Raw genomic sequence first — 23,067 nt, forward strand, 5'->3', positions numbered from 1 at the left:
AGAACAACCTTTTACACATTACCATATGAATCRAAATTGGACTATGGTGAATCTTCTGTGTCTTGAAATATTTTAAATTTTCAAATTTTAAAATACTTCAATTCCAGGGAAAAGCATTACCTAGCATCAAGTTCAATGAAGCACTTTGCTGAGGAAAGAAAATAATCCACTAGACTAGGTTCTCCACACAGTTTAAAATAGGGTRTCACAGAAAATAGGTATTAAGAGACATTATACATAGATATATATGCCTTTCTCAAAGGCAATAAGGTAGTTTAATGTTTGAACAGCTCTTCACAGACAGATGTGAAGTCATGGAAAGGTGAAACATAGATCTTCTGGTTATACATAACCATATAGGGGTTAATGMACAGAGTATTTTTGCTGCCCAGCTGAATTCACAAGGGCTGCTACAGTAACAGCCAACATGGGACCCTAATGTACCCAGCCTACCGAGTGAAATGCCAATGAATAATGAAGTGGTGCTGTCTAACATAAGAAATGGAGTTAATTACCTTTCTCTATTTCACTTTGGAAGGACAATTTCCGTCTTCGTAGTTTGCAGTTATCTCCATCCGTATCATTGGTAGTTTGTGATCTTATTACGAGGTCAGACTTGATTAATGAAAAATGAAACAAAATGACAGATTAGWCCCATCTAAAGAGGGCAGATTTGCAATAGGTGATTGACTGTTAATCATGTTCAAGCTTTAAAAAAGGCAATATTAAAGTCAGTCTGCATCAGYCTCTCCATCCCCAGCTAATGAATGGAATTGCCCAAGGCTAACATTAAAAAGTTTATGCAAATTGAGCAAAACCAACACTGTCACCACCTAACGGTGAAATAAAATAATCCTGATTATAAATTTACATGGAAATACATGTGCTCATGTGTTATCAGCTTCCTTGAACACAGGCACAGATCACACTGGCACAGATGTGATTTAAGTAATCTTAGAGAAATTAATGAAAAAAAAATAAGTAACCTCTAACAGAGAACAGGTACTATTTCAAGAAGTAAAGCGGTAACTGATTGCAATTATATTTATATTTAACTCGTGGTAATGATTATAAAGGTTACATTTTGCAATGATTATAAAGGTTCTATTTTACAATAAATATAAGGYTGACAAGCATCAGGCACTTTACCTCTCATTATTTTATCTTTCTAGACCTTCGCTTCCTCTTTATCAGATTTAGACCATTCAGATACTTATTTCTGTACCAGAACACAAGGTTGGTTTTTTCTATCCATCTTAAGAAGATTGCAGTGCTTTTTTTTCAGTAGATACAAGATACATTTAACTCTTATTTTTTTCTACTTACTTACAGCTAAGAAATTTACGAATTAGCAAATGTAACACCACCTGTGCTCTTTGTGTACATACCCATGGCATTGGCTTCAGCCTACTTCCCTTCCCTGTGCTAGTGAGGTTTCCAGTACCACTCAAGTAAGCAGATTTGCATGTGGGAGAAGGGCAGAGGGGAACTGGAAAGTGTTTACATCTTTCTCTATGCCCTCCATGGTAAACCTGGTGAATGATGTGCTTCAGTGGTGGCCCACTGGTAGAATAACTGCAGGAAGAAAAAGGTACTTTTACACAAATAGGAGGACAGGAGCAGAAGTTGAGGCAGAAGCACCTATTATTCTGACAACAAATTTAGATCTGAGTGATGTTTTTAAGATTAGGATGTGCTCCATGCTTCTTTTGGGAGATTTTCTGGATTGCAACAGACAGTGGAAAATAAGCGGAATTTCTAAAGATAAAAGGTGATTTTGCAAGCTCAGGAGCACGGTTCAGCCTCTCCTGCCTTCCTTGTCTCTGGGAAAACTAGCAATTTTTAATTGGTGGCTGGTACATTAGTAAGAATAACAACTCAAAAATTTCTAAGGTACATGAGAAGTGTGAACCTCCTTTGTATTCTACAGCACAAAACAGAAGATGGATTTTTAGAAGAAATTTTCTCAGATAGAAGAAAAAAAAAATAATGATAAAACATTGATGACAATGTAATTGCAAGAAATAACTGCTCAGACTTAAATCATTAATGTGAAATTATCCTCAAGAAATTTTTCAAATACATGGACATTTAGTTTTAACTTAAATTTATCACTAGACTATATATTCATTGTGTTGTATTTCACATGTAATTAATAATTATGAACTTTACAATATATACAAAAGGATGCCTGAAAAAAAATAACATAATTGGTCTTTTATTTTTGAAATGGTATTTTATTTAAAAAGGCCTATAATAAAAAAGAAGTGACATGTCTTGTCAGAAGTTGTATTTGTTTTATTTTTTTTTAAATAAAGATCCACMTGTGATAAGCAAAGATGTCTCTATCATTTACAGCCAAAAACTTACTGTTCTTTTGCTTCTTTCTTTCTTAGAAGGCCTTTGAGGCCAAATTRTGTTAACTCCTTCTCACCAAACCTCTGCTTTTCCTCAAATTGTAGTTGGAAGACAAAGAAGGCCAGTATCTCAGAAATACTGAAATGCAAAGCAGTCATTCTGTGGGCAGGGCAGTGCCTGGGCTGCTGTACCTGCAATCTTCTGGGGAAGCCTTTAGCTTCAGTGGCATGAGCTGGGCAAGAGAATTTCCCCTTCTGGCCCAACCTCCAGTTTCTTTCCTCAGATTAACCCTGTCAGTCTCAAATAAGGAAACACTGGTAATATTTTGATTTTCCTGAAGATGTAATTTGTACAAAGGGGGCACTTAGGACAGTCGCTATGGGAAAAAGAGACCAAAAAATGCCTGCAAATCTGAAGATGAGTGAAAGTTGAAAAGTCCCTTGTAATTTTTTAGTCGCCTAGGAGGTAGAATGCACACCAAGATAAGGGAATTAACAATTCATATTTGAAAGGCAATTAAATATTTTCTATTGCYAAATACAGAATGAATCTGGATAATCTGACTTATCTTTATTTTATGGATGTACAATTACATTTAGTGTCAAAAGTTCCCCTTGTGGTGACCTAGGCTATAGTCATCTGAAAAAAAACATATTTTCCATGGCTTTAACAAAATCCCTCTGGGTGAAGCTWTAATACTATTTAAATATAGAACCAAATCCTGTTAGATTAACATYATCTGAATAATGTCATTGACTTCTGCTGAGTTTAATTTACTTCAGTAAGAGCAATCAGGTAAGTATATTTTTTTTTAATACAGGATTTTGGCCACAGGATTTTAGCTTTTTATTTTGTTAACCTTGGTTTTTCAAATGCCATTTTCAAGTTTTGTTACTGAGGGACAGATTCGGCCCAATATTAAGAAAGAAAAAGAACTTATTAAATTTACCTTTGCAGTTTCRTCTCTCAGATTGAAAGTTAGTTCTAGATTGGTGAGGAAGAGATCAGAAAATTCAGGGTACATATCCAAAACTTCTAGTAGATCTTCTCTCTGGATCTTATGTAARTCACAGTAAGTTAAAGCTCTCACATCTGCATTTGACTTGCCTGGTTTTGCATAAAGGTGTACCATCTCTCCAAAAATATCATTTTTCCCTGCAGAAAGGAAATTAAACATGAATAAGCTATTAATTTGGATGATGTATTTCTTTATAATAGTGGCATAGAATACTTGATTTTACATGAAGCGATACAATCAGATTACCATTGAACATGTAAAAAGAAAAGGCATTTTTATTAAGCATTAAAAGTGAAATTATTAAAATCAATTAAAATATCTAGGCATATAACTAGACTAAGGAAAAATTTCATCACAATTTTTCTTCAGTTTCATCAAAGCAACATGACTTGAACAGGTTCCTTTGTCCTTTATTCTAAGGCATTATTTGGTGGTTTCAATCATATTATTATGATGACAAAGACATAATTTCTATTGTTCAGTACAGCACAGGACTTGTCTGGCCTGTAATATCATTTTATTAAGAATTGTATGAAGGAAATGACCACACTTGAAATATATTTTACTAGACAATTACTTTAGTAATTTAKTTTTCTATATTTTTTTAGGAAATGCCAAGCTCCTAAGATGCAGGAGTTGATTTGAATAAGCCCTTTAAACATGTCTGCCTCTGTTTTGATACCATCACAGTTCTTCCAGTCAGAGTTAACCCATTTGCAATAGGTGTTTGTTATGATTTTCATCTCTATTTAATTGCCCATTTTTGCCAAACTGCTCCTAATATTCATCAATGCAGAGCAGCTGCCACCATAAMACAGTGAAAATATGTTCTAAACTAAAAGTTTCAGGGTTACCTGCAAAATGGGGTTTGGGGGGGAACCAAGAAAACCCCTGCTGGAAAACAATAGTAATCATAGCAAGGGAGAAACACCAGACTGKTAAAAAATAATTGTGGTGGTTTTTGGTCTCTGTTAAACATTTGTGCCTTTCACGTTAGGTTACTAGGATAGTTCTGGTTCTTCATTTTCTAAAAGGGATGCTGAAAAAAAATGTGAAAAATAAATTAAGGGCTGATTTACAGTGAGGATCTTAAAGAACATGGGAAGATTAAGAGATAACCTGATTATATTGCACATATTCTTTAGAGAGGAAAAATTTCTTGGTGTTCAATGCCTCTAGAATATGAGAAGGAATGCACAGGAAGAACCAATGGAAAGAAATTGAAGCAAGATAATTTTATACTGGAAATAAAGCACACATTTTTTAAAATAAAGGTGATTGCCAATAGAAATAAACTACCAGCAAAAGTGATCCTTTTTTATCTCTTCATGTCTTCAGAGAAAAACATACTGCTTTTATTTCATCAAACACACTTCATTAGACATAACAGATAGTCAAAGGTATGAAATGTTACAGGAGTCAGTGACATAACAGGGGTTTTCCAATATAATCCTTCTGCCCTAAGTGTTTATGAGTTCAAAGGTCCCTATCCAAGGCATATAAAACCTTCTCTTCAATGAGAGTACTGACATGGTTGCAGTATTCTTATGTCTTGTCTGCAAAGCTGAAAGACATAGTGGATTTAAGAGACATTCTGTTTTCTAAGGATTTCATGCAGAATTACTGTTGTCAGGTCAGTATTAAAGAAACTTAACTAATCCACATCAGACACTGCTGATGATTTGAAGAAAATTGCAGGAGAAACCCAACATTTCTCAGAACTCTTTGATTTCTTTGAGGACGTTGCAATACTTGTTAAGGGTGACAATTTCATCCACACAATCTCTCTTGGACTGCTCTGTTGTCCAGAGCACAAAGCATTGAGTGCTTTTTATGCTCATTTCTGTGTGTAGGTTTTTCAAAAGGAGGAATTAACTAAAAATATTTGGCTAAATATTGATGAACTTTGTTAGGTTTCTGTGGGATTTCAGTGAAGAGTAATTTTCATTTATATRATCTATTCTTTTTCTGCAGATTCTCCAAAATGCCACAAACTCATAAACTGGAGCCAGCTACAGGCAGATTCCTGCCTCACGGATCATGCAACAGAAGTGGGCTCAGTTTCTTTGGGATGAAGTTGTGCACATCTGTCTTTCTGTCTGACCTACCAYTCCCTGGGAGATTGAGACTCCAAACTGCATTCCCTGGAGGGAACTGCTATAGACTGGAAGAGATTTAGTGGCACAGCACTGCAAATACCTGTGTTTCTGCTGCAGTGTGAGAGCACAGGGATCTGATGTGCCTAACAGGAAGAGTTTGACCAGTCTGCATCTTAGGCCCCGGAAAAAACTGATGAATCCATAACATTGTCAGTTTGTCTTGAATGCAAGTGCTATAGAAATTCACATGTTTTTGATGTGAGAGATTAATTCCTTGATGAACCACACTGCTCATAGTCAGGGAAAGACCCTTGCACAGTAAAGCAAAAACCTTGCAGTGCTTTGCTTGTGCCTAAAGCTGACCCAGCTGATGAGATGCAATAGCATGAGATCATAAAGTATCTTGAAAACAGTATCTAAACATAGGGAAGCATTGCTTTAGGCACATCTTTGTTCTGCTCACATATCCATTCTGCAAAGTATATACAGAATAATCAGTCAAAATATATACACAGAAACCAGGCAAGAGTGGCCCCCACTCCTCATCTCGCTTCAGCTGTTTTTCTGACTGTAAGTTCCTAGAGTGGCCAATAAAYAGAAAGAAAATGTATGAATAATATTACAGCTGGTATAGGCTTCTGTACAGCAAAATCCTCACTCATCTACTCAATTATTCTTTGCATTCTTATTATCTAATATAAAATTGGAGAAACAAATCTGTAGTCGTGTTTAGGTAAGGTTTTAGTTATTTTACTTTTAATACTGCTGTAGCTGATGAAGTCTTACTGGTTTCTCATGAGAACTGTCACCAGTTGTAGATGAGCTCCCAGCTGGACTAAGCATTGTCCTGAACAAACTTCATCAGGAAACYGCATCTAACTTCATCATGCTATACAAACAAGAATGTGTTCAGAAGAAATATAGGAGAAACAGTGGTGTTATTRCATCTAGATCAGATTAATCTGTTATTGTCTTTTCCTATAAATCCAGTGGGTAAAAACAGATAATTCTGAATATCTCTGGAAGACATTTGGAATGCCCAGAGTAGATTGCTCCAGTTAGCACACAGAGGGGTCTATGTGTCTCAGTACCTCCATCACTGTTCAAGAAGAGGGTGGCTTTGACTTCGGTTCTTGTATAATCAGAACTGGAAAAATTGAATATCTGCTTGCATCAACTTGCAGTTTTTTTACCTAGAGATTAATGTGACTAAAGGTAATTCTTTAGACATCCAAAGATGTGGGCTGTTTGGTGCATATGAATTATTACAGTAATGTAGGCTTTTCTTCTTAAATTACTTTGCTTGATTTTCAGTAATAGCGAAATTAAAATTTTCCTGTCCCAGGAACAACAATAAATTTCTCTTTTGAAACATCTGACTCTTTTAATATGCCCTTTAATAATCTACTTACCAAGAATGGCTACAACAATGTCACTCTTAAGGATTTCAATGGAGCCTCTTGACACAAAATAAAGAGCAGTGAGAACATCTCCACAGTGCACTAAAGTGTCTCCAGGAGGTGCATGTGTTGTCTTAAATTTCATAGCCAAAGCTCGAAGACAGCCTTTACTGGCCCCTCGGAAAGCCTTGCAATTCTGTAGCAAGTTTTGGTTGAGGTGCAGACAAATGTCAGCTTGTAAGCATTCTGGAAACCCYTTCAGGACCTGGAAAGAAAAGCGTAAGAATTTCATGTGAATGCTATGTAAGTTCTTTATATAACTTCTATGCTTTCTTCCTGTCCTGGACAAAAAAAAAAAGGAGTGACCTACGAATAGACATGGCCCTAAGAGCTGTCAGAGTATTGAAATTCAAGAAATGCATAGTATAATCTGTATTGCAAAGCTTTTACAATGTGAGTACTCATATAAATACTAAACTATATAGTGGTTACAAAATATGCTATTAAGATTTTTTTTGCTTGCAAGAAATACTATCAGGGTATATGAATTAATACAGTACAGTAAAATAACAAATAAGACAACTAAAGGGAGAATCTTGACTGAATTTCACCTATTTGGACTGATATGTCTATTTCCTTTTTGTCAGTTGTCAAGGTACTACATTTATTCTAAGAGAAATTTTTGCTGAAATAACCATGACATTTGTAAAATGAGAGCTATCTGAAGATCAGATATTGTTCAGAGAGAGGGAAATTTATTAGGATTTTCATGCTAAATATATTCTACTTGCAAGGATTTCAGTTTTTATCAGAAAAAAAMCACACCAGCTACAGAAACAACATGATGCAGATTTACATAGGCAGATGATTAGTTCAGCAAACCACAAACCACTTGCTGTGGTACTTGCTCATCTCTTACTCAGAATAATAGGGGTTTGCCTGAGGTGGAATCACGGGATTCCTCTTGGATACCATGGTAACATGTTAATTTTATTTAGAAGGAAAGAAGTGAGCTATTTGGAATGTGGTCATTATGTCTGAGCTTTTCTAAATTGTCTAGGATATTATACCTTTGATTCTTTTAGAATCTATAAACATTTCTGCCAGGGACTTCATGGGAGTACAGTGAGTGACTCTGCCTGCTGACACATTATCCCACATCACCTTTCTTTGTTAAATMCTGTTACCTGCTGTCACTGATGTGATTGGGTCATATACTTTCMCTAAAGCCAGCTACAACTGTTGCATATTTCTAAAGGCAAAATATGTACTGATGCTTCCAGTCTTACAAATATGTGAACAGGATGTGTCTTTTTGTTATTAGAGCAGTCTATTATTTCATCCCTGTTTATCCTCTGCACTGTTTTTCTAGAAAAATGTAAACATTTCTGTGCAGAGGAAAGATATATCCAAAATGCATTCACTTGTTGCTGTATTAATTCCTACTTCAGCACAAAAAATTCTGTGCACTCACTCTCATTGCAGAAATATATTCACAACTCATCTCCCTTGCTAACACAGATGAACACATTTCTGATATGAGGTTTCTGTCCACACAAGCCAAGCTATGTTTTAAAAATGAGATATTAGAACCTCTAACAGGGTTGAAATGTTTCTATTACTGTTAATGGAAATCAATGCTGTGAAATAACAAACAATGTTTTAACACACATATATACAACAATTTTGAGCCTCTGGGCAATACCACATGAAATTTACACATCCTCAGAAAAAGCCAGCATTCAACAACACTAAGGAAAACAAAATATGACAAATGAAAATCTCCTGTGGTATCACTCTGTTTTCAGTATCTATCACACCACTAGAATAGCTTAGTATCCAATTATGCTTTTTGTTTTAATGTAATTATATTAAAATGAAAAGGTTCTAGATTGTAGCAGCTTGTTTACTGAATGATACTGAAAACCYGAGAAACAAATATGTTCACCAAATGATAGAGCTGGAGAAAAATTGTGTTTATTTTGAAATTATTCTCTAGTAATGTGAGCATAAAAGACCTATTTTGAATTAATTCGTCCACTATGCATATATCSAAATACAATTTAGAAGAGCTCAATTTTTTWAATAGGATGTGAAATAGGAAATGTATTTTGAATTCAGAATTACTTACAAGAAAAGTGTAATTGAATTGTTAGAGAGTCATGAGCACAATCTAGACTAAATTGTTTTAATTTTTCACACCAGCTGTTTACCTGATTTATCAAGAGATTGTATTTTACCATTAAGCAAAACCCATGCAGACCATGTGTGTTGGTTTATATTTCTGAAGATACKTTTTATATTCCTTTATAGAAATAATTATTTTTATAATTTATACTCAAAACAGTTCTAAAATCACTGCTTATTAGTTAATAGCTTTTTACATGCCAATAACATCTGAAAGATACCAGCCCGTTTTCAAGTGTCTGTGATTAAAAGGTCCCTGCTCCATGGAGCTTACACTCTAAAACAGTTTTATACATCACAGAGGAAAGACATCTACTCTTTAATATCACAGCTTTCAAATGTCAACAAGGAAGACCAAATAACATTGATTTCCAATGGAGTTTTGGAGATTACTCCATTAACATAAGCTTAGAAATGCAAGGAAGAARCTGATTTCAAGATAAATTTGTTAAAACATTGGCAAAACCTACATGACCAAAATGAGCTTACCATATCACACACATTGTGTGTAATGAGGTATTTAATGTAAGTCCAGTAGCCGAGACTATACAGAATTTGATGTTTCCAAACTAAGTTTTATGCTGTGCAGTACAGACAACATTTTTCCAACACAAACCTCCAATTATTTTCTACATTCATTCTCACATTCAGATTTTCATTACTGAAATTGTATTGAAAAGCGTTATTATAATGTGAGAACCAACAAGAACATGAAATTTGTACACACACTGCCTACACTAAATGTTAGAAAATCATCCCTGCAGTTTTCAAAACAAACAAACAAAAATTTGAAAATTATAGCATTAGAATTACACTTTAATGACATTAATATMAATGAAAAATACAAAATGAATTTTAATACAGATAAATTTCAATTCTTCCATTCTATCCTAACATCTTTCTATTGTTATATACYGTATCTCCTCAGTTGCAATTCCACGGCACCCTGGTGAGAAAAATCTTGGATTCTCATGGTTAGAATCTGTCTGGATTCAGAACTCATGCATAATTCAAGAGATACAYACAGATATTTTACAAAAGGTGCATAAGAAGATATAAAACCAAGCACTTCCTCCTTAAAAAAGAAAAAGGAAAGGAAAATCAGTTAAGAAGCTGTGACCACAGGCTCCAGTTGTCTCTCATTGATGGTTATTGACTCCAAGTTCAGTTGTCTCTTCTTGTCTGGAATGAAATTTACTCCATATCAAATAATGTTGGTTTATCTATGTGATGTGCTTACAGACAAGGAAAACATCATCCAGAGAGATGTAAAATATTTTACATGGAATAAGTGATTGAGGTTTCCTGAGGATATTAGGGACATGATTCATACTGCCCTGAAGAATGTGATTTTTTGTATGAGGAGAGGGAGTCCAACTTCATTAACTTCTTTTGTCAGGATGACAACAAGGTATCACACACACATGGATCAGRCATGTTTGTGCCAATAGACTTGGAAACATCGTTGTGCCATAATCTCTGGCAACAAGATACTATTTGGGGCAAAGATAACTTYGGGGTTTTTTGATAAATTATAAAATTCAGTATAGTTTTCTGATTTTCTCTCCTCAGTTATAGAACATCTGTCCCACAGAAAATATTTAGAAAGTATCTAAACTGAAGCAAATCAGGATATAAGCTACAATGATTTTTATARATATGGAAATACCACATCCCATACCAACAGAACCACAGAATGATTTCGATTGGAAAGGACTTTTTGTTGGAAAGATCACSTGGTCCATCAACCCTGCTCAAGGGGGTCTACCTTGGGTTGGTAGCCAGGGTAATGTCCAGATGGCTTTYAAGTATCTCAGAGGACAGAGAGSCCACAATCTCTCTGGGCAACTTATACCAGTGTTCTACCAGTTGTCATCACAGTAAAAATGTGTTTCCTGGTGTTTGGACAACACCTCCAGTTTCAATGTGTGCCCATTACCTCCTGTCACTGGGCACCACTGAAAATAACCTTGTTCCACCTGCTTTACACCCTGCCTTCAGGTATTTGTTCACGCTGATGAGATCCTCTGGGAATCTTCATTTCTCCCATCTGGCTGAACAGTYCCAGCTCTCTCAGCCTTTCCTAGTATTACAGATGCTCCAGTCCTTGCAGCCAGACAGTCAAAGATGCTCCTTTAATTCTGCAYATAATCTTCTGTTGAAATGTAGGTGGGATCATTAAATACCAAGCAGCAGTTGAAGAGAGCACAAGAGAGCTCTGTGTGTTGTGCTGTGTTTGGGGTATGTTGAAACTAACTTTGACTAAGGCTTTCTTGTCCTAGAATCAGACAGACTTGTTTATGAGTGCCAGGTGTGCAGAAGAGAGAGGGGAAGATAAAGGGAAACTCCTGAGTTCTTTTGACAATTTAAGATGGCATAAACTGAAAGAGGATTCTGGTCATTCTCCACATTATCTGCCTTTTCTTGATCTCTCCTTGTGAAATGGTTTGAGAAACTGATCCATGCAAAAACTAACACAGAAAAAAAWTTGAGCAGCTGAAGGTACAAAAAGGCAGGAATAAATTCACTTTGTGTCATGACAGCACATAATCAATGTCTATTTTGTTCTCACCTGCATAAGCAAGATCTCAGGCTATGTTGACACTGGCATCACTAAATGCTGAATAAAGTTCTCAAAATATTTGAATAATRAAATTTGAAGTTTATATTAAAAATTAACATTTTGTCTAAATTTGCTCAGTAAAAAGGAGTGAAATTAATTAATATTAATTTACGTATTTGTTGAAATAACTTATGTATTTAATTTTCATCTCTCTGCCACCCTGCTAATTTTGAGGCTAACCTGACACTCTTAGCTGCACAATTTGCACCACTTAGATTTTGCATTACGGTCTTGGTCTTCAACAGCTGTTTCTTCTGATGGAGAGTAGCGTRGGATTTAGTTCTACCACAAACATTTGACTCTCATATTTTAACTCTCTCTAACATTTGACTCTCATCTCCATCTAGGTCAACCATTTCTGTAATTCAGCAATTTTATTTCTAGACAGGATTTAGAATTTACTATTCACTATATCTGTGATTCTGTGATAATTAATTGCAGAAATTAACTATTTCTATAGGTAGAAGGTTAAACTTTTTCAAGGGCTTTCACAATTTAGAAAAGAATGAACAAGGTCACAGGCGACACTAATTCTTCTCCAGAAGCTCCTGGGCTCCACTTGGAAGAAAGACTATTTGTGAAGAATCCTCTTCTTCATACAGAATGATTTTTTTTAAATGTTCAATATGTTTCCTTACAACAGTTAGAGAGAAGCAGTATGTTATAATGAGACAATTTGCCTTTCAGTGAGATTGAAGCCTGACAACCTTATCAAGAATGGGATCTTTTGTTTTCAGTCATTGCCACACAGATGAGTGACATCATTATGCTGAAATTAATGAACCTGCAGTGGACCACTCTCCTATAACCTTATTATAATTTCTGAGTACATCTGAAAGGTGACCTCTGAGATATGATCTCTTGCTGACCAAGGAAGACAGAAAATTATTTCAGTTTCTTCAACTGTTGATTCCCTTACCAGCAGAAAAGTTTTAAGTCTGTAGAAGCTGAAAATTGACCAGATCTGTATATTTTAAAAAATATGATAGCTGAAAAATTAATTGCTCTTGTTTTTGATATTTAGGATCACAAAATACAATGCAGGGAGAAACCGATAAAGGATCATTTAGTAATAGATGGACATTCTTGAAAATACTTTTTTTCTACGCGATCTCCTTTTCTATAACTCAATTCAATGTAGACAATCACATTTTTAAAGTGGTCTTGTTATAGAAAATGAAAGAACAAGTTTACAGTAATCAAAAGGTACTTTGTGACTAGGTCATATGTCAGTATTTCTGTTCTGATATATAGACAAACAGCAGTACCAATTTCCAACATGATTACATATTCCGTCTGTTTAACAATTTACTGCTAGTTTTTGTTCCAAACACATTTAATTTGCATTACCCTTTTGATGGTAAAAAGAATTTCTCCTGGTTACTTTTGAAATTTTAATTTACTTTTCTAATCCTCTGCTTCAAATATATCAGTGGCACTGGTTCTGTTGATAAAACCAGTTTTGTTGAGAGAAGTGATCACAGTGGGAAGAAAAACAAGAATAAGAAATGTAGTGATATCAACCAGGCATTGGTGGCCAATTTCTTACAAAAAAAGTCTTAACAAGGCAATGGTGCACTTGTCCTGTATTCGCTACAGTAGCATCACTGGTTCAAGACACCTGTGTGCTCTGCTGTGCTTGCACAATCACGGTGGCCAAGACAGTTATCAAATTGCAAAATTAATCAAAAATTAATCATCTGCTTGGATGCTTGTATGAGAAATCATACATTTATTTATWAAAATTCTGACTTGCTCTCTCATGCCATTGGGCAAAACCCAAAACAAAAAGATATCTGTCCCACATCCAAAATTTTAATTAATGTTTACATTGGGCCAAACACTTTTCAGTGTGTCCCACTTAGTTACTTCTTTAAACTCTTCAAATGTAAAATAAACCAATAAAGCTATTCAGATGCACAGAAGATCCATGGAAAGAAGGGGTGGGACAGGACTGTAAAAAATACATGCATAACTTAAAAAAAAAAAAAAAACCTCAAACAATAAATAATTAATCTTTATAGAGTAAGCATCATAGGCATGCTATTATCAGTGCTGGACTGATAACATGGGAATGAAAGAGAAAAAAGAAGGCAAAGAGACTTCAGGAAAAACAGAAAAGGATAATTAAAAAAATTACARTCATTTGAATCGATGGGACTGATGACATCTTTCATGAAACAATATGCATTGTAAATGTTTTCTGTAATTTGACTTTGCCAATGTATATTGCAGAGATATGATTTAAATTATGCTTATTCTATAGACCCAAGATTTTTATCCAGATTAGAATAAATCCCAAATCCTGTTTATCCAGTCCATGCATAATTACGTGGAACTGTTTTTAACCAAAATACATTATGTAATCGAATATAATCAAAAATATGTAGAAATGAAGCAGAAGGRAGCCAATGAAGAAATAAAAAAGGTCTTGGCATATTTCACCTGCAGTTCTTTAAAGCTAATTTTAAGTTTAACCATTTCAAATAAGCATAAAGTATTATCTTCTGGTTTTCAACCTAAGGTGTAGAATTTTTTTTAGAAAATCAAGTTTAATCTTAGTACATTATTACTCCTGAGATTATAAGGGTTTCTATTTAATCTCTCTTTTTTTTTTTTATTTATTTATTTTTTTTTTTTTTTTTTTTTTTTTTTTTTTTTCCACTTTACCTGGATTCTTAAATATATTACCGGGGATAACTTATGGCATCTTTTGAAATATATTCTCCAATGTTATATACATACATATATATATATACATATATATGAGCATGTGTGTGTATATGTTCCATGTACATATATATATAAATGTAAATGATTATGCATTTCATATTTCAAAGGAGAAAGATAACTATACTTTTGAACTTTTTTCAGCTTTCAGTAATGAAATGGAAAACAAAAAGTAAAAACTATTGGATGAAATTCTGCCTTCAGAATTTGCAAAAAACTCCAAGTAAACATGGACAGGAGTCAAACACATTCGTCTTGTTAGTCCTTTGTTCTGTAAATGCAAAGATTTCATGCAAAATGAAGGAAAAACACATGCAAGTCCAACTCGTATGCACATGGCTAATATTCAAGAAAACTTCATTGGTGCGTGTGTTAGCATGCATATATGGTTTGAACCAAGAGCATTCACACAAAGGAAAATGCAGAATGATCAGCAGCATGGCAACTTTGTCAAGGTGACATTCCTACAGAGCAACTATCTAATGCAAACCAGTATGCACAGGATCTTTTTTGGACAGAGAAGCATTACTTGAGTTGTGGGGTAAAATAGTGATTAGTAAACGTGGTTAGATTAGCATTTTTTAATGGCTAATTTTTAGTAACCATTTTGCCCCACATCTGATTCTTCTTGGGTTATTTCCCTTTGCTATCTACCCCTTCATCATGCAAAAAGTTACAATTAAAATTAGAAAGCACTGAACAAGCTCTAAACCCAACAGATAACATGGATATTCTCCACACTTTATACTGGAATTAAATTTGATATAAATACCTCCTGCTCTTACCAGTGGGTGGTGTTATTCCATGTATTTAGGTGTGAAGCAGACAGGAAAGAGATAAATCTTTCATAAGTACAACGTAAATCACACAATTCTTATATTATCCTTGTACTAAGTGTAATACATTCAAACTCACTTCTAAAGGAAATTAAGTGATTGACAAAAAAACTTGGATAGAATTGTGAACAGAATAAGGAACRAAATACAACAGAACAAGATACTATACTTGAGGGTTTTTTCACACTTTATTTAAAACAAATCCTCCATACTGCCTCACAATAATATTGCAGAATATGGGCTATTTAATCCATTTAATTGTTATTTCACATTAATGACAAATTGAAGACTAATTTCAGTACACCAGTTATTGARTTATGCAACTTTTCATGTGACAATATCCAGTTATAGCTATTATTTCATGCAAAACAGGTGTTTTTAGTACATCCATTAGTGGTTATGACTTATTTAAGGCATATATGACTTTGCAATATCTTCAGAAATAATTCAATGAGCTACTTTAGGCTTGTGTTGCACACACCTGCAGCTTAAGGGCCTGATCCTGAAAAGTGCTGAGTACCCCTCAATTCCATTGCCATCAGAAGGAATTAGGGCCATTCAGTGCCACACAGGATGAAGCTACTAATGCTGCCTTCCACTGCAGTAATCCCCAGCAGAGGTTTATACAAGTACCCTTGTCCTGCCCTGGGCATATTATCCCTCTGGAGGGGATAGTCATGGAAGAGGGAGGTGAAGCCAAACCTATTAATTTTCTGTTGTGCTTTAAGATCTGCTTTACTTAATGGTAACCATAAAGTCAAACTGTCAGTGATTCAACCTTATAAAAGATTTTAATGTAGACAATTGTTTCTGCTTATTGCATAAAAGAATAGTACTCTGACAGTCATTCACAAAAGTGTGTATTGATACCACATGAAAGCTGTTTGAATGTATGTCAAAATTTTGGAAGTTGATTTCTAGTTAAATTGCTACAGAAGTCTATAGATTTTCTTGTTCTTGACAGGTTTCTGGAGAGCTCTGCAAAGTTTCTACTCTCTATCTCTGGAAAGCATCCCTAYAGAGATACAGATTCACAGGTCCTTAAGTTGTACAATGCATTCAAACTGATGTTGACTTTTCAGAAAAAAATATTTCTGTCTCCAGAAAATAAGCCAGACAACGAGCCAGACATACAGATGTTTACTTTCGCTCACTAGCAGAYTGTTATTCTGTTTTAGCTAGCCATATTTTTGTAGAAGGAGAGATTACAGGGGCTTTTTTATTAAAAACAGAAAATATGAGTGTTGTGCCTTGTCACTTCCTAGAAATGAGTTTCTGTGGATAGYTGAATGGTTAGTGGTACTGTGTTGATTTTCAGCATAGAATAATTTGGTTGTGAATGCAAGTGAATTACTTTTCAGACTATCAGTGATTCAAATATTTCCCTTTGAAAAGGACAGCTAAACCTGCCTGCTCTTCTCTTCAACCCATTCCCAATACACCTATTCTATTTTACATGGAAGGATTTTGAAAAAAAATTAAACTCCACGGGTTTTATAGAATAGCAACTCTATAGATATCAACACAGGTACTATTGTTTTATACTGGAAGTGGAAAACCAGGGCAAACAACAAACAAAATTCGGGAACAGCTATGTCTGGAATAAGAAACCCATGAGGTTTTTGTTCTGTTGAAGGTTATACAAGTCACCTGCAGTTCTTAAGCTTTCCTATACACAGTGAGAATCGAGATTTCTGATGGATCTGGTGATAACCTAGGCAGTGAAAATATTTGATGCCAAACATGTACTGGCTTAATTGTCAATAATTGCTTTATATCCACCTTCTTAAGCTTGTACTTTTACAGTYTATAAATACTAAAGACTTACAATCTTTTTCTAAGTTCTCATGCATTTATCTATTCCTCAGCATCTCTGCCTGAAAAACAGAAGAACATACCATGTTCATGTCAATGCCATTGGTGTATGTCCACGCGTGCTGGAAATATTCCTCCAGTCGTTGCCGSAGAGGGTTTGGGATTTGATGAAAGCGTATGAACTCCTTCACTCGCAGCATCTGCATGTGATACCGTGCAGTTCCCGAGTACAGTCTTTGGATTATTGCAGATACGTTCCCAAAAATACTAGCGTACATTAATGCTGAATTAAATAGAAACAAAACTCACTTAAGACATATTGTTGGGTTTTGCAGATGAGTATGGCTAAGTAAAAGTTAAGAACAAAGAGRAGAGTTAAAAAGATATGCATACATYTWTAGKTCAATTTCAAATTAAAAAAATAAATATAATTATGATTATCCAAACATGATGGGCTATAATTTCCTAAATCCACTCAAAACTCAGCTTCCTACCTCATACAGGATTTGCTTACAGACATTGATATACAACACAAATCTGACAGTTTGAATAACAGATTTTGAGTAGTCAAGCAACTTGATTACTTCCTGACACTGAATGAGTCACAACATATTTTTGCATACAACATTCTTTTCCCTAGGAATTTGCCCTTCCGGCTGCATGCTTATAATCTTATTAGTTTAGAATGTTAAGCCTTTTACTCAAACACACACACAAAACAGATTAAAATGCACAATAAAATTACTTACATCCAATCAACATGACACAGATGGAAAAGATTTTCTCYGAGTTGGTGTTTGGAGAYACATTTCCAAATCCTACGCTTGTCAGACTGCTGAAGGTAAAATAAAGTGCTGTAACGTATTTGTCCTTGATGGATGGTCCAGAGCTTGCATCACTCTTATTGTAATGCTTCCCTAGTTGTTCTCCTAAAGAATCCAGCCAGCCAATCTTGTGAGCCAGGTAAGGTCTTTCTACATTTCCAATGGCATACCAAATGCAAGCAAGCCAGTGTGCAATTAGTGCAAATATGCACATGAGGAGCATCAGAACTGCAGCACCATATTCGGAGTATCTGTCCAATTTCCGTGCTACCCTCACCAAACGCAGCAGTCTAGCTGTCTTCAGAAGGCCTATTAATGTAGTTGTCTGTAAAAATAAGAGAGAAATTTATTTTCTCTGTTAACGAGTGTATTCTCATGAATAGTAAGCATGAATAAACCACTGCAACTAAACATGAATAAACCACTGCAACTTCCATTATTTTGGGGCATCAACAAAATAAGTAAATGAACCGATTTCAATGTAATCTTAATTTTCTTTAAACTATCACTGCCATTATAAAAACAGGGAAGAAAATAAGAAATGTACATTTAAAATCAAGAAATACTGAAGTTGTCAGTATCTGCTAAATACTGTTTCATTTTGAATATTTCAYTTGATCTGGGCTCTTCAATCCACCATAATGGACCTGAATGATCCAACAGATTTATGATTTTTTAACATGATAAAATCTGTAAATTATTGGAACTACTTATATGACTGCTTGCAATACYATGGCACACACATTGTAGAAGAGAGAAGTTCTAGGGCAGAAATGTCCCAAAGAGTATTTCTACRAGATTCTTCCTATTTGTAATGATAACAACACTCCTACAGGTTAAAGAAGGAGCACTGTGAACAGAAAATCATGGAAAAGTTATTACTCCACCTGAACAGTTTTGCATCTTGCAGGTGTAGTGACAAGAGCCAGTAATAAAATACTATAGCATTAAAAAAAATAATTGGAGCCGTTTTAAACAGGAACATATCCCAAGATTTTTAATGCAGACTTGCACTGTTATTCATTGCAGCTGCTTTGTGGCTTCGATATTTTTAAAGGAATCTAAAGGTTATTACTCTAAGTTTTCAAATTTTGGTTAGTAAATAATTTTCATTCTTGTCAACTCCTTTTTTAAAAGAGACAGACAATAGTGTAAATAGAAACAACTGGATTTTAAAAAATTGTCAGCTACCTTTCTCCTTGTGCATTAAGTCTGAGCATATATTAAAGTATTCAGTAAATGCCAAGACTAGATGCATTTTTAAGARGTTTTCTTTTACTTTTTTTAAACATACATGTATATTACATGACACTTAATGGAAAATGTTTTCCAAGTCTCACAAACCAGTGTGATAGTAGTATTAAAGCCACATGAAAGCTTTCTTGCAACAAGTACTAGGCTAGTTTTATGTTTTATTAAATCCTTGCAATTACCATGTTTCTGAGGAAAACCCCAGAGTCCTTGGAACAAAACAYGAGTCTTTCTTGGCTGCATTTCTCAGTGGAAAGCTCAATAAATTGTTCGTATTTTCTGAGTAAATGAGGAAGAGGATAATGAAGGGTAACTAACACTCCTTGGTTCAGTTTAACATCCCTAGTAATAATTTCAGGGTGTATTTCTCATTACCACATAAAGAAATTTGATGACCTGAATAGTCTGAAAGACCATATCCCTCAAAATGCTATGCCTAGGCTGAGATTCAGAAGCATGTGAATATCGTGATTAGGTAATGTTTTTTGTAARGTAGATCAGGATTAAATATTTATGKCCCCTWAAGAAAAGCTAAGATTTTTTCTTAGTGGGGTCTTGGAACCATTTCATTACAGATGTAGCCATATCTCTACGTCATGCAAGAGGCCATATATTTTCACAGTGCCCCTTAAATAGATCCGATGGTAGATTGTGAATCCACAATATGTTAACACTGTTCCACCCCATTCTTAAGATAAAACTTGATAATATTATTCATCCTCAGTGTCACTCCTATACTTAGATACATCAGTTTAAGCTCTGGAGTATGTGTAAGGTGTATAACACAGGAAAACTTCATCTCTTCAACGGTAAAATCAGCATGAATGAGGCTAGATATGCTTTAAAGCCTCAAGAAAGTCATCTTGAGTTTTAATTCTCTTTAACACAAACCATAGCACATATTTAAGTACTTTCAGAATCTAAAATCCCTACAATATAGTGGAGAAGTCTTTCTGAGTTGGTAAGATTTATTTAAAAATTTAAAGGTCTTAAATAAATAATCTATTAAATCTATCTATTAAATCTCTTTTGCAGTCCTCCCAGTGGGCTCTCACAAGGGCAGGGTTAGAGGAGGCAGAATCACCTCTCCCTCTCTCAATGTGCTGGCCATTCCTCTTTTGAGGCAGCCCAGAATGCAGCTGTCATTCTGGGCTGTGATTGTTCAGTGTTGGGTCATGTTCAGCTTTTTGTCTGTCAGAACGGCCATGCCCATTTTTGCAGGGCTGCTCCCAGTATGTGCTCATGTTGTCCAGACACAGGAGCAGGATCTAGCACTTGTTGAACCTCACAAGGTTCTCATGGGCCTGCTTTTCAAGTTTGTCCRRGTCCCTCTGGATGTCATCCCTCCTGTCTGTTGTGTCAATGGTACCACTCAGCTTGGTGTTATCGGTGAATTTGCYGAGGGTGCACTCCATGCCACTGCCTGTGCCATTGATAAAGGTGTTAAAGAGCACCAGTCCCAAGACAGAGCCCGGAGGGACACCACTCATCACCAGCCTCCACCTGGACAYRGAGCCATTGACTACGACTCTCTGCAGGCGTATATCCAGTCAATTCCTTATCCAAATCCTTATAATGCTACAAGGGGTGCTCTTAACTCTGATTAGTCTCCATTTTTAACAGTGAATATACCTTATACCTTCAATTTTTCAAGTCCTGATGCTGAAATGACCATAGAASGGGACTTTTTAGTGGGCAGCAGTTGATTACATCATGATTTGTAAAAGGAGGGCATCAGCCTACCTAATTGCAGAAGATACAATTCAGAAGTTTATTGCATCAGACTGGAACAGGAAGATGGTATCAGCTAATTAATTATCTGGACAAATAATATTCTGCCTGTGCAAAAGCCATATGCAACTAACTGACTGATAGCCAAATTCTTAGGTCTCCTCTAGATTTGAGTTTTGGGKTTTTTTTTTCCTTTCTTAATTTCATCTGTAGTTAATGTGTAAAAAAAATAATCTCGTATTTTAACTCTCTCTTTTTTAAACTGAATAACCCTCTGATTGTATGTGTAACTCAAACTGTCTTTCAGTGTGCATTAATGTACACTTGTTTAAACCATATTTCATTTGCTACAGGGTTCTTTCCTGTTTCTTGGCATGGCGAGGTCCTCAGTTTTTCAATCATTTCCTATCCCACACATTTTATGTTACAACCATCATCAACTTTCTATCATTTTTTGCAGCCTGTAAATAAACCTATTGAATATGACTACTATAGCCTCAAGTATAGTTAAATCTTTTCTTGAAAATTTTTCAAATATATACCAGAATGCGGCCTTTCAATCTATACCCCCTTACCTTAGCAGTGTGTTATGAGCCCTGTGTCACAATTAAACAAAAATATTTAARCTAAACAAAAGTTATTTATAGAGTCATGCTGGTACTTCAACTGCCTTTAATAAAGACCTGCCAAAATGCTCCTAAAATAACCGCTTACTCAAGCAGTGTCGGGCTTCCTCTTTGCTTTTTTTTGCTGTTTACTACCAAACATAATAATTTTGTGTTGAGTCTGCTTAAGCAGAAAAAAATAATTTAAAATTACATTATTTCCCTCTTTTAGAAATTTCTAAAGTTAATGGTCTAGCTCTATTGCTTTTCTATGGTTGAAAAAGTACAGCTCAAATAGAAGCTTTCAGATAGAGCTCTATGTGGTATTTGGATTATTATCTCCTGCCCCTTCAAGACTCCATTTGATATCAAGGTGTTTTAAAGCTGGATGAGCACACATGGAGCTCTCTTTAGAGCTTATATTGTTTAATAAAAAGAGTATTCAATACAAGTTTTCATAGGGGGGGTCTTATTTGAAGAATCTCTAGATAACAAAAAAGAGCCATTTCATAAAAAAGATAACCCATATGACTGAAAAATTCTCTTAAATGAAAAATGCTCCATTCTGACAGTTTTATATTTTCTTCTTTTTGCTGAACTATCAAAAAGGGATCATTGGTGAAATATTAGAGTTAGGAATGTAGTAACTGCAGTAAGTAGCAGCTTAGAAAAAGTGATGACATAYTCAATATCATGAATGACAGAGAGAAGCCATGATGGCATGGTGAATGGGACATAATCTATATAGCATCATTGCTCCTTAGATAAATCAGTTTTTTCAGATAGTGAAACTGGTCAATTGCTACATTTTGAGGAAATAAAGAATCAATTTACTTATCTATGCAGTACAGAAAAAGTCATTACATGGTCCAATCATTTCTATTTCAAATTCCACATTTTTCTAATTGTCTAATCATCTGCAAGAATGCACTTATTTGTTACTCTAATCTGTAACATTGTCTTATGTTAAAATTATCCCTTTAGCAGGACTTTAGCACTCGCTAYTTTGCTCTTAAGCATATCTATAACAGGGATGAATAATGTTCAGGGGCAAATCCCAAGGGCACTCCTTCAATGAACTTTGGAACTGGTCCCTGTTCTAATTGTTAATGTTCCATGCTTCTAATCACTGAAAATAATTTTTGGCAATGACAAGTGCTCAATGATCAGAAAGCTATGCAGACCATGCCTGAAGGGGAATGTTGTAGTCTGAGTCAGAAGTAATGCCACTATGAAAATGTTTGTGCTTCATGTGTCTGTGCTTTCAAAACCAAAGAAAAAAATATCTGCAGAAAGATTGAGACCTGCCACAGATAATGAATGCAAAAGGTGATCAAATTTTCTCTTAAATCTCTGAGATTTTTAGTCACCTTTTGAGTAAAAAAGTTCTCTTCTTGTAAGAGAACTATTAATATGTTCCCTCTGTCCTTTATATTACTGTCTCTCTTACTGCTTTCCTTAACCATATTTATTTTTACTGCATGGTTTTATCTCATATTTTTCTTGACTCCTCATTTACCTTTTGCTTGGCTTGCTGCTTTTTCCAAAAAAATYCTGCATTCTGTGCCTCACAGAAAAGTCAAACCAAAT

General features: G+C 35.0%; 1 protein-coding gene across 1 annotated transcript in view; it reads right to left on the reverse strand.

The window, feature by feature from the left end:
* The window catches only part of KCNH7 (potassium voltage-gated channel subfamily H member 7), a 207,952-nt gene that overhangs the window by 18,889 nt on the left and 165,996 nt on the right, over positions 1–23,067 (reverse strand). The window contains exons 10-15 of the mRNA XM_057367653.1: positions 17,816–18,215; positions 17,150–17,349; positions 16,510–16,512; positions 6,888–7,140; positions 3,308–3,513; positions 516–615 (exon numbers count right to left, since the gene is read on the reverse strand). Coding sequence (XP_057223636.1) covers positions 516–615; positions 3,308–3,513; positions 6,888–7,140; positions 16,510–16,512; positions 17,150–17,349; positions 17,816–18,215 — 1,162 coding nt within the window. The remainder of the gene's footprint in view (positions 1–515; positions 616–3,307; positions 3,514–6,887; positions 7,141–16,509; positions 16,513–17,149; positions 17,350–17,815; positions 18,216–23,067) is intronic.

The sequence above is a fragment of the Malurus melanocephalus genome, unplaced genomic scaffold (assembly GCF_030028575.1).
Source record: "Malurus melanocephalus ecotype Western Australia unplaced genomic scaffold, MMel_1.1 scaffold_81, whole genome shotgun sequence".
NCBI lineage: Eukaryota > Metazoa > Chordata > Aves > Passeriformes > Maluridae > Malurus > Malurus melanocephalus.